The following is a 13067-nucleotide window of genomic DNA, read 5'->3' on the forward strand; positions in this document are numbered from 1 at the left end:
GCAACACCACTCATTTATCTGATTTAAATTCTATCTGCCATTTCTCAGCCCACTGGCCCAGTTGATTCAAGATCCCATTGTACTCTTCAATAGCCCTCTTCATTGACTACTTTACCACCAATTTTGCTGTCATCAGCAAACTTACTAGCCATGCCTCATATTATTCTCATACAAATCATTTACATAAATGATGAGCAACAGTGGACCCAGCACCAATTGTTGCAACACACCACTGGTCACAGGCTTCCAGTCTGATAAACAACCTCCACCACTACTCTCTGTCTCCTACCATCAAGCCAATTTCTTACCCAGTTGGCTAGCTCTCCCTGGATCTCATGTGATCTCATCTTCAATACCAGTTTACCACTCAGTACCTTACACATCTTTTTCTACAATGAATACTAACAGGAAGTAATCATTTAGGATCTTGCCGATCTACTGTGGTTCCATACGTAGATTTTTATGCTTGTAGAATTTCTTTGGATTCTCCTTTACCTTATCACAAAAGCTATCTCATGTCCCCTTTTCTGCCGTCTTGATTCCTGTCTTATGTGTACTCCTACACACCCTATACTCAAGACGGCTTCACTTGATCTCAGCTGCCTATAACATGTGCCTGTTCCCTAGTCCTGCCAGCCTTCACACTAACAGGAATATGCTGGCCTGACCACTTATTGTCTAGGTTTAGTAAATAGGCAAGAACATGGAAAGTAACATGGAAAATAAAATGGAAAAATGTGAGGTTATTCACTGTTAAAGGCAAAACCAACGCACAGAGAATTTCTTAAATGGTAAAAGGTGGAAAGTGTAGATGTATAAAGAAATCTAGGTATCTTGGTCAGTCAGTCACTGTGGGCTAACATGCAGCTGCAGTAAGCTATTAGGAGGAAACACCTCAGGATAAATAGGATTTTAAAACTGAGGCATTGCTAAACTGGGCACCGATGTAAATTAGGCAAATGAGGGTGATGGATCAGTGAAACATTGAATGGGTTAGGATACGGGCAGTGTTTCCTTCTAATTATGTATGTTGTATGCTGAAGCAACTTCCAGAGGCTGAAGCCAATGCATCAGTATGCCAACCGGCACATGCAGATCCTCCAAGCAGCTACCCAGATGCAGAGGGAATGTTGGATATGGGCTACAGAATTTTGGATGAGCTCAAGGCTATGGAAGCGGAAGATGAATGGTGATGGTTTACACATAGACTGCGGGAGTCTTACAGCATGGAAATGGACCCTTCAGACAAACTAGTCCATGCTTCCAAGTTCCACAATTTCAAAATAAACAAGTCCAACCTGCCTGGTCCTAGTCCGTATCTCTCCAAACCTTTGCTATTCATGGACTTATCTAGGTGTCTTTTTAAACATTATAACTGTGCCCACATCCTGTAGGATCAGATAGCAGAAAAGTGATACAATTAGCGACAGGGAGAGACAGCAACAAACAAAAACTGAGAAGGGTCAAAGAAAGAACTGAGAAGGGCCAAAAATAAAGGAGCGAGTGACAATGAGCTTGGTACAAGCTAAAATAGACAAATCAATGTCATTGAAGACATTGCAAGACATTGGAATTTTAAGTTATACAAGTATGACAGAAAATAAGATAAGCATAACCCTGGTTAGAAGCAGACAAAGAAGAGACCATATGAAAAAACTGTAACATTGAGGTCTAAGGCTCTGTGCAGATATGAAATTGACTTGCAAACACTGTGGCAAAAGATTACCCATTAACCCATTATTGTGGGTATCTTCTACTTCCATTAATGCATTTTACCTCGCATTGCCAAAATATTTTTTTTAAAAATTGCTGGGAATCAATATCTAAGATGGCAGCAAGCTTTCAATCAATGACATTCAGAAATACATACTTCCTCCTGTAATTCCCAGGTGTGGTTACCCCAGTGGAGGTGGCATGGTGGCTCAGTGGTAACCACTGCTGCCTCACAGCGTGAGGGACGTGGGTTTGATTTCACCCTCCGGTGACTGTACGTGTGGGTTTCCTCCAGGTGCTCTGATTTCCTCTCACAGTCCAAGGATGAGCAGGTCAGGTGGATTGGCCATGCTAAATTGCCCCAGAGTGTCCAGGGAAATGCAGGCTAGGTGGTGAAGCCATGGATGTGCAGGGTTACAAGGACATGGTGGATTTGGGTGGAATGCTGCTTGGAGTGTCAGTGCAGACTCAATGGGTTGAATGGACTCTTGTTGCACTGTAGGGGTTATCTATGGTCTAAATGATAAATTTGTCAAAAAAGTCAGGTAAAAATACTCACAATGCATTTATTGCTTTCCTGAAAAGCTTCATCATCTTTGTCAACTGCAGATGGTAGAGCGCAGTACTCATTTATATTATCATCTAAATACCAACTCAGATTTTCATCCACAATGCTGAACATCATGACAAAATCCTGGTCAACATCTTTGCGGTTCAGTGTCACATCATCCAAAATTCCTGTAAACATTGAAGTAAAACAAGGAATTCAGTCCAATTTTCGGAACTTTCTATTTTGTACATTCACATGGCTGAAAATACAGGCATCCCTTTATTTAGAATATCAAATTCTGCTTATTTATATAGTGAACAAATCCTGTGAAAGGTTCCCCCAGTCATTACGGTTTCAAAGAACAAAGAACAACACAGCACAAGAACAGGTCCATCAGCTCTCCAAACCTGCAGCGATACATTTTACTCTTCCCCACTAAAACTGACTTCATTTACAGGATCTGTATCTGTCTATTCCTGTTCTATTCATGTATTTGTTTCAGATGAAATATCCCTAAACTGTTCAGCTCCCAGATGAAGAAGGATGAACTGACTATTTTAATTCACTGGCTACCTCAGTTGGTCACAATAAAATTAATTTACAAAGAATATCCCCTCTCGTGGATAACTTTCTCCTAGGCCCAATGAATTTATATTTTAAAAAGGAAACAATTTAACCAGACTTTCTTGATTTGACAAAGAATGAGTTTAATAATAACTAAACTCAAGAGGAGAAAAATAAAATGCACATACACACAGATAAGAAATACAAACTGAATCCAAAAAAAGATATACAGATGAGGTATACAAAGATATACAGCTCTGTGAGTTGCTTGTGAAGAGTACATGATGGAGCAATGATTGCTGAAACAGATGATTTTCAGATACGTTGAAGTGCTTTTGTCCTGCTTCCTTTTTAAGGTGGCTGGTTGGCAGCACCTGGAGCAACAGAATCTTTCTTTGCCTTGTTTCCTTTGGGCTGGCCTCATAGAATCATAGAATCCTCACAACGAGGAAACAGGTCCTTCGGCCCAACAAGTCCACAAAGACCCTAACAGCATCCCACACAGACCTATCACCGTATAACCCACCTAATCTATATATGCCTGAACACTACGGGCAATTTAGCATGGCCAATTAATCTATCCTGCACATCTTTAGACTATTGGAGGAAACTGGAGCAAACCTATGCAGACACAGGGAGAATGTGCAAACTCCACAGAGACAGTGGAATCAAACCCAGGTCCCTGCTGCTGTGAGGCAGCAGTTCTAACCACTGAGCCACCATGCCGTTCCTACTAACCAACTAGCTTCTAGCGTTCAGAATGAGCACATCCTTCACCTACAATGCAGCAGTGGCTAGTGGGTGGCTCTTTGAGTACGACCTTCACAGCACGGGGCAACAGGGTTGCTCAGTGGCTAGTACTGCTGCCTCAAAGTACCACAGGCCCAGCCTCAGGAAATGGTTTGGAGTTTGCACATTCTCCCCATGTCTGCTTCTGTTTCGTCTGGGTGCTCCAGTTTCCTTCCAAAGAAAAAAGATGTCCAGGGATGTTTCCACACTATAGGGATTCTATGATTCTAAGACATGATTCACACTACTGCTCAAACCTATGCTAGTACACAGATTTACCATTTGATTACCTTGGTTCTCTAACATACCTTCTTCCAACAGCCTGCACAAACCAAGGTTGAACCTTTATGTTGCATATCCTCTTGAAAGGAAAGGTATAAAACATGTGTCTTACCCAAATTACTGTCCTTTCTCCTCTCATGTTCACTATCTAAAATAACTCCAAGGAGATTACAATTCAGTTTGCATTGCAAGTCTCCCTTTTAGGTCCATCCATTGAATCTTTTCTAAACATATCATCAAATGTGACATCCCAAGGTCCATCTCTGTCTCTCTCTCTCTCTAGGCAGTTACTGAATCTACAGCCACATTATCTTTTGGCTGTAAGTGACCTGGGGTTATGATGCATCATCAGGACCTCTGATAGCATACATACACATAATCCACTTACAGAAAAAAAAACAAAAAGTGCTGGAAAAATGCAGTAGCTCTAGCAGAACCTGTGTAAATGCAAGCTTAATGCTTTGAGTCTATACCTGTCTCTTTTTTGGGTTCTAAAGAAGTATGATAGTCAACTCAAAATATCATTAAATATTTTCCATAAGATGTAGGAACAGAAGCAGGCCATTAAATTTAAGGTGATTATGGCTAATGTTGTAATCATCAACTCCTCTTTCCTGCCTTTCTCTGTAAACCTCGAAGTCCTTCCTGAATAAAAAGTCTGTCTATCTCAGCCTTCAATGTACTTCATTATTTAGCTACAAATCCATCCAAAATTAAATGACACAATTTTTAAAGCAATAAATAAAGCATTAACAAAATTAGAAAGGAAAGACATGTTTAATCATCGTGGAATCCCTACAGTGTGGTAACAGGCCCTTTGGCCCAACAAATCCATGCAAAACCTTGCAGCATCCCACCCAGACACACCCCGCTATAACCCACCTAATCTACCCATCCCTGAACACTACAGGCAATTTAACACGGCCAATCCACCTAGGCTGCACATCTTTGGGCTGTGGGAGGAAACCATGCAGACACAGGGAGAACATGAAAACTCCACACAGATAGTTGCCCGAGGGTGGAATCAAATCAAGGTTCGTGGGGCTGTGAGGCAGCAGTGCTAACCACTGAGTCACCTTGCCACCCTCAATCTGAAAGTAAGTCATTCTACACAACTTAACACAAGGTTTACTAATATAAACTGCAAAGACCAAATTAGGGCATGGTGTAACAGAGGTAGCCAATTCACCATCAGGCTTCATTTATGCTGTTGACCTGTCTTTTTAGCCACAATATTTATGTGGCTGAACAAGTTCAGACTCTGTCAGTTTTCTCTGGGATCATGGCTATACATTTTTTTGAAGCTAGGACAGGCAGACACACAAGAAATTGAATTTACCACAGGATTGGGGCAACAATGTGAAGGCAATAGCGTTAACAGCAAGACACTGCTTTTCTGCAATTAACAGTCTTGGCCAGTTTTGGAATACTGTGATCAATTCTGGTCACCCTGATATAGAAAGGATTCAGAAAAGATTTACAAGAATGTTGTCAGAATTAGAGGCTTTAAGTTATAGGAACATGGCGAATAGGCTAGGGCTACTTTCCCTGGAGCGTTGAAGGTTGAGGGGGTGACCTTATATAGGCTTACAAAATCATGAAGGGCATGGATAGGGTAAATAAACAAGGCCTTTTCCCTGTGGTAGGGGAGTCAAAAACCAGAGAATACAGGTTTAAGGTGGGTGGGGAGGAGATTTAAAAAGGACCTAAGGGGCAAATTTTTCACACAAAGTGGTGCATGTATAGAATAAGCTGCTAAAGGAAATGATGGTGGTTGGTACAATTACAACATTTAAAAGGCATCTGGATGGATATATGAATAGGAATGGTTTAGAGGAATATGGGTCAAATGCTGGGAAATGGGACTCAATTTATCTAGGATATCTGATCGGCATGGACAAGTTGGACCAAAGGGTCTTTTTCTGTAGTGTACATCTCTATGACACTAGGCACATGATTTAATGAGAGAAAGTACATCAGACTTGCTTGATAGAAAAACAGAACTGTTAAGTAAGAGAAAATCAACCATTCTAGCCATTATTTTGTAGCCCTGAACTATGAAATGTGAAATTTAAACAGCAGTCAGTTCTAAGGCCCATCTAAGTCCAATCACACTCTAATACCAGAACAAGATAAAAGATATAAAATCTAGTTTAAAGTTTGGAACCTGGAACATAATGTGCAGGAACAGTTGAACAACCCATGGTGTACTGTGCCTTTCTTACATGTTAACAATCCTCCGAACAAACCTGAGGAAATATCCTTTGGAGCATCTACATGGGAATGGTGGTAAATCCAAGTTAAACAGGGTGGGTCAGCATCTGTAGGTGCAGACTCTTTCTTGACCATCCATGTATAGATGTGGCTTCTTCCTGGTGGAACAGCATCATCCACCTTATGTTTACCTGATGTTGGATCAGGATAAAAAGCACCTGTAAAAAATAACAGCATTTTTAAAAAAAATTGTAACATGCGTTATCTCGGAGGAATTTAATCTAAAAATTAGAGTATATAAGCAAATTTTCAGAAATTAGCAAGTCACTGGTAAATTGCATAATACTGATTTTGAAGTAGTTTCAGAGAAGTAGAAGTATTACAAGCAGTCACATTCAATCAGTGAGCAAGATAACAAAGTTTGAAGCTGGATAACACAGCAGGCCAAGCAGCATCTCAGGAGCACAAAAACTGACGTTTCGGGCCTGGACCCTTCATCAGCAAGCAAAGCAACATTAGCAATGTAATGGGAATAGTGTCGGAAAAGGGAACAAATGAAAGATATGAGGAAGGGTCTCTGAATTTTGTGTAGTAGTTTTCTATAATTTTTTTCCATGAGTTGTACAAAATTTAGGTGAAGAATGCCTCTGAATAAAAGCTGTTATCAGATTGTCATGTACCAAGAAAAAGCTAGCAAAATTTGAATATTTATACTATAGTTATTTCACATGTTTCTATACAACAATTGACAGGAACTAGTAAATTTGATCTCTATAAGCAACTCAAGATCTAATCTGTAATTTAAAGCTGGTTTTTACTGAGCTGATTAAGAAATTTAGATAGTACAAATCTAGATGTGAACAAATAGGACAACTAGGATAATTCTAGCAATTATAAATATGTAAGATGAATTATTTTTGTGAGCGCGTGGAATAGTTTATCAGTGGTAGTCGTGGAAGCGGAGTCATTAGTGACATTTAAGCGACTGCTGGACATGCACATGGACAGGAGTGAATTGAGGGGAATGTAGGTTAGGTTAGTTTGTTTTTGGATTAGGATTATTCCACGGCACAACATCGTGGGCCGAAGGGCCTGTACTGTGCTGTACTTTTCTATGTTCTATGTTCTATTAGCTAAATCCTTTTACAGGCTCAGGACTTATAAATTTGCCGTGTCTACTTCTATTGATGCAGACTGCAAGCAAGCTTTATATCCAGTGTGCAGTCCAGCATTCAGCTTGATGCTGGCTGGCCATTTACTCAACAGGAAATTTAACAGCCTATGTGATTCATGATTCATAGTTCACCTCAGCATCTTAAAGATAGCTGGGCATTTTTTTTCTGATGAAGGGTCTAGGCCCGAAATGTCAGCTTTTGTGCTCCTAAGATGTTGTTTGGCCTGCTGTGTTCATCCAGATCCACACTTTGTTATCTTGGATATTTTAAAAGGACAGCTGCACTCATTCACAGGAGCTGTTGCAGACTGTTTATGGAAGGCCTGGCTGCAAGGGAAAGTATGACAAATAGAGTTACAGTCAAGGTAGGGGTTCCCAAACATGTTGAAGGAAGCACTAGACCTGGGGGTTTTCAGGAACGAAGGTACCATACACCAGAAGGAGGCTGGTGAGCCCCAAGGCACACCTGGAAAAAGGATTATGAGCATTCAACTTGAAAGGGTGATGCTGAGCACTTGGCAATAGTGCTGGTAAAAGTTCAGAGATCTCACATGGCTGATCAAGGTCAATGAATGCTACTTCCTAACTCCCCACTCCACTAACCTCTCATGTTGCTCAATGCACCTCATGCCTATTACTCACTCACCAGCAATCAGGGCTCACTCCATCATGTGTTCCAAAGTAATCAGACTCACATCCAGCTTTCACACACCCCTAAATATTTGATTATTTCTGGCACATCACCAAAACATAGGGTTATGGGCCAGGTCAGGTGCCCTCAAAATATAATAAGAAGATAGTCTAGACTCCAGCGTTTTCTTATTTTAAAAGGTAATTGTGAGGTACTGTGTTCCTGATGCAATTTGATTGGTCAAGCTACTAAACAGAATCAAAACACAATTTATTCAAATACTTCAGCCAAAATATAACAAAAAGAAGAAGGAATTGGAATAACAGAATAATAGATGCAGTAACTATTACTAATTAACTGTTCCAATATGGTAACATCACATAAACACACCCCTGGAAAAAAAGGCAAATTCAGAAAACAGATTGTCTCACATGCAGCTTCCATAGCTGGCACAGAATGCACCACCCCCTACCCCAGCTTTTGGCTGTAACTGAGAGAAGGGCAAAAAATAGCTTCCACCTCTTCAAGATCCCAGTAGCCACTGCTGAAAGCTAAACCTAAAATCCTTGGTTCTGTAGAAGCTCAACAATACCCATTCAGGCTACTTCTATTGTTCCAACTTTAAAGTAAAAAACACTCAGATTTTCACAATTTGTTTATTTTCTCATAGACTGCTCATGCCTGTCACACAATCTCTCTCTAAAATAAATCAGGACAAAACACACCTCTTAAAAGCACAATATCACCACAATAGTGTAACATGCACACTGACATTCTTCCGCTTTCCTTACAAAACAAGGTGGCCAATAATCAGAGGGAGAACTACAAATGTATTAATTGGATGAACTGGAAGAGATGTTATTCCACAATGGCTGTTACTAAGAATATTGCAGCTGGTGATGTCAAAACCGTTTAAAGTGACAGTTCGTGTCTTAAAACCCTTCTCAAATTCCACTTAAACCTCATGCTGTGATCTATCATAAAGTGTAAACTGCAGATATTGTGACAATGGACCACTTCTTTACCATCCCATTCCACTATCCTCAAACCAGATGAAAGCATTTTTTACTTTCAGATACTCAAGAATTTCCACCTGGCCAACTGGAGCTGCCTGATCATGAAAGATGCAACCAACAACAGAAGCAGTTGGAGAAGCTGGAGAAGCAGTACCACTTGACAGTGGAAGTCACCAGTTTAGCTACTGGCACTGTACATCACCGTTAACTGACATGAAACAGTTATAGATAGAGTCATAGTCATACCGCATGGGAACAGACCCTATGGACCAACATGGTTGACCATGCCAACCAGGTTTCCCAAATTGAATTTGTCTCATGTAATCTTGTGATTTTGGTCTGGTGTTACAGAACTGCGTTCCTCTATCTACTTTCTTCCACTCAAATTTGTTTTTCTGTTTTTGCTTTCACCCTGACTCAGGGCTTTGTGCAGAATTTGCAAACCATCTTCAACAACGTGGAAGTAGTTACCAGCTCCAGGACAACACTTACAGATCCAGTCATGTTGCAGCATCTGCTGGTTGATGTATTAAATCACATTGTAGCACAGACAGACATCAGCTCCTGTGTCGGTGCTGCAATGGAAAACTCAGACTGTGATCATGAGATCCATGTTTGTTGCCATGCAAGTTCAGACTGGTGTCATGCAAGCTCAGAATGCTGCTAACATGACTGCAGAACACTACTTCCTAGGAAGGATTCAGAGAACATAAACATGTATACCCCTCACCAGTTCTCTGTTGCTCCAACCTATAATGTGCCTCCTGACCTTTAAGAGAGAAGAGAGTGTCAGTAAGTGTAGATGTTCATGAAATGTGTCTGCAACAGTTGAATAGTTGGAGTATACAGAAGCTGTAAGAGGTGCGACTGAAGCAGCATTGGAAAGCTTGAAGGATGAAGGGGAGTTTCTGGGCTTTAGGTATGAGTCCTAAATAATGTTGGGCAAGTGATAAGGTTGTAGCATATTGAGAAGCATGAGATGGACATGTCATTTGAAGATGCAGTTACTAACTTTGATCACTCAAATGAGACCACTGGACATTTTGTGGTTCTTAATGGTATATTCCGGGAATTAATTTCACCTGCTCCCATTGGCTTTCATAGTACACCTTTGCAGCTTACTGGATCCTCAATCTCCTGGACAAGGCCTGCTTGTTACACCAGACAAATTGGATACTCTGTTTATAGGCTGCTACCCATCATTACAGCAAATACTTTCTGACACATTTCAACCAGCTACAATGGTTTGAGTATACTTCTCCTCTAAGAGGGGAAGGATACCTAAAAGACATGCGGGGTAGCTGGTCCCTACAGACAGTAAAATGTGAGGCTGGATGAACACAGCAGGCCAAGCAGCATCTCAGGAGCACAAAAGCTGACGTTTCGGGCCTAGACCCTTCATCAGAGAGGGGGATGGGGTGAGGGTTCTGGAATAAATAGGGAGAGAGGGGGAGGCGGACCGAAGATGGAGAGAAAAGAAGATAGGTGGAGAGAGTATAGGTGGGGAGGTAGGGAGGGGATAGGTCAGTCCAGGGAAAACGGACAGGTCAAGGAGGTGGGATGAGGTTAGTAGGTAGATGGGGGTGCGGCTTGGGGTGGGAGGAAGGGATGGGTGAGAGGAAGAACAGGTTAGGGAGGCGGAGACAGGTTGGACTGGTTTTGGGATGCAGTGGGTGGAGGGGAAGAGCTGGGCTGGTTGTGTGGTGCAGTGGGGGGACGGGACGAACTGGGCTGGTTTAGGGATGCAGTTGGGGAAGGGGAGATTTTGAAACTGGTGAAGTCCACATTGATACCATTAGGCTGCAGGGTTCCCAGGCGGAATATGAGTTGCTGTTCCTGCAACCTTCGGGTGGCATCATTGTGGCACTGCAGGAGGCCCATGATGGACATGTCATCTAAAGAATGGGAGGGGGAGTGGAAATGGTTTGCGACTGGGAGGTGCAGTAGTTTGTTGCGAACTGAGTGGAGGTGTTCTGCAAAACGGTCTCCCATCCTCCGCTTGGTTTCCCCAATGTAGAGGAAGCCACACCGGGTACAGTGGATGCAGTATACCACATTGGCAGATGTGCAGGTGAACCTCTGCTTAATGTGGAAAGTCATCTTGGGTCCTGGGATAGTGGTGAGGGGGGAGGTGTGGGGGCAAGTGTAGCATTTCCTGCGGTTGCAGGGGAAGGAGCCGGGTGTGGTGGGGTTGGAGGGCAGTGTGGAGCGAAGAAGGGAGTCACGGAGAGAGTGGTCTCTCCGGACAGCCGACAGGGGCGGGGATGGAAAAATGTCTTGGGTGGTGGGGTCGGATTGTAGATGGCGGAAGTGTCGGAGGATGATGCGTTGTTTCCGGAGGTTGGTGGGGTGGTGTGTGAGAACGAGGGGGATCCTCTTTGGGCGGTTGTGGCGGGGGCAGGGTGTGAGGGACGTGTGAGGGACGTGTTGCGGGAAATATGGGAGACGCGGTCGAGGGCGTTCTCGATCACTGTGGGGGGAAAGTTGCGGTCCTTGAAGAACTTGGACATCTGGGATGTGCGGGAGTGGAATGTCTTGTCGTGGGAGCAGATGAGGCGGAGGCAGAGGAATTGGGAATAGGGGATGGAATTTTTGCAGGAGGGTGGGTGGGAGGAGGTGAATTCTAGGTAGCTGTAGGGGGGTTGGAGGGCAGTGTGGAGAGGACAAGGGAGACCACTCTCTCCGTGACTCCCTTCTTCGCTCCACACTGCCCTCCAACCCCACCACACCCGGCACCTTCCCCTGCAACCGCAGGAAATGCTACACTTGCCCCCACACCTCCCCCCTCACCCCTATCCCAGGACCCAAGATGATATTCCACATTAAGCAGAGGTTCACCTGCACATCTGCCAATGTGGTATACTGCATCCACTGTACCCGGTGTGGCTTCCTCTACATTGGGGAAACCAAGCGGAGGCTTGGAGACCGCTTTGCAGAACACCTCCGCTCAGTTCACAACAAACTACTGCACCTCCCAGTCGCAAACCATTTCCACTCCCCCTCCCATTCTTTAGATGACATGTCCATCATGGGCCTCCTGCAGTGCCACAATGATGCCACCCGAAGGTTGCAGGAACAGCAACTCATATTCCGCCTGGGAACCCTGCAGCCTAATGGTATCAATGTGGACTTCACCAGTTTCAAAATCTCCCCTTCCCCAACTGCATCCCTAAACCAGACCAGTGCGTCCCGTCCCCCCACTGCACCACACAACCAGCCCAGCTCTTCCCCTCCACCCACTGCATCCCAAAACCAGTCCAACCTGTCTCCGCCTCCCTAACCTGTTCTTCCTCTCACCCATCCCTTCCTCCCACCCCAAGCCGCACCCCCATCTACTTACTAACCTCATCCCACCTCCTTGAACTGTCCGTCTTCCCTGGACTGACCTATCCCCTCCCTACCTCCCCACCTATACTCTCTCCACCTATCTTCTTTTCTCTCCATCTTCGGTCCGCCTCCCCCTCTCTCCCTATTTATTCCAGAACCCTCACCCCATCCCCCTCTCTGATGAAGGGTCTAGGCCCGAAACGTCAGCTTTTGTGCTCCTGAGATGCTGCTTGGCCTGCTGTGTTCATCCAGCCTCACATTTTGTTGTCTTGGATTCTCCAGCATCTGCAGTTCCCATTATCTATCCCTACAGACAGTCTTCAGTGTGTTTTGTTGCATGGCATAATCATTGAATTGGCAAACAACATGGAATTCACATGCTGTTCATCTCAACTCTACTAGATGGGAGGTAATTTACATGTCTGTTAGCAAACCTCATCAAACTTTAACACATAAATTCTTCGCTGCCTGCATACATCATGTCATACCTCTCTTATCAAGAAGGATGAAATCACTTCAATCATGAAGGTTATTCCTTCCCCCAACAATTTTTCCAGTTGACCATACAACCAGCTGTATTTAGTTTGCGGCTCAGTTTGTGTCTACTTCTTAGGAATAGTTACCAAGTCATACCCACCAAGTGGAATATTTTCCAGAATCTCATGAACTATGGGCATGCACGGCTTCTTTCACGGGCTCACACAAGTATACAGATATAAGGATATGTAAGGAAAATGTCATAGCCCAGTGTCTCTGATGCAAAGTAGTTATTATTGCTACCAATGGAATGTTCAGAGCAATTTTGTT

At 43.4% G+C, this 13067-nt stretch overlaps 1 protein-coding gene across 1 annotated transcript in view; it reads right to left on the reverse strand.

Annotated features, from left to right (window-relative positions):
- The window catches only part of panx1a (pannexin 1a), a 133107-nt gene that overhangs the window by 104395 nt on the left and 15645 nt on the right, over positions 1 to 13067 (reverse strand). Inside the window, exons 3-4 of the mRNA XM_059646541.1 lie at positions 6148 to 6330; positions 2273 to 2451 (exon numbers count right to left, since the gene is read on the reverse strand). Coding sequence (XP_059502524.1) covers positions 2273 to 2451; positions 6148 to 6330 — 362 coding nt within the window. The remainder of the gene's footprint in view (positions 1 to 2272; positions 2452 to 6147; positions 6331 to 13067) is intronic.

This window comes from Stegostoma tigrinum, chromosome 6, assembly GCF_030684315.1.
Source record: "Stegostoma tigrinum isolate sSteTig4 chromosome 6, sSteTig4.hap1, whole genome shotgun sequence".
Lineage (NCBI taxonomy): Eukaryota > Metazoa > Chordata > Chondrichthyes > Orectolobiformes > Stegostomatidae > Stegostoma > Stegostoma tigrinum.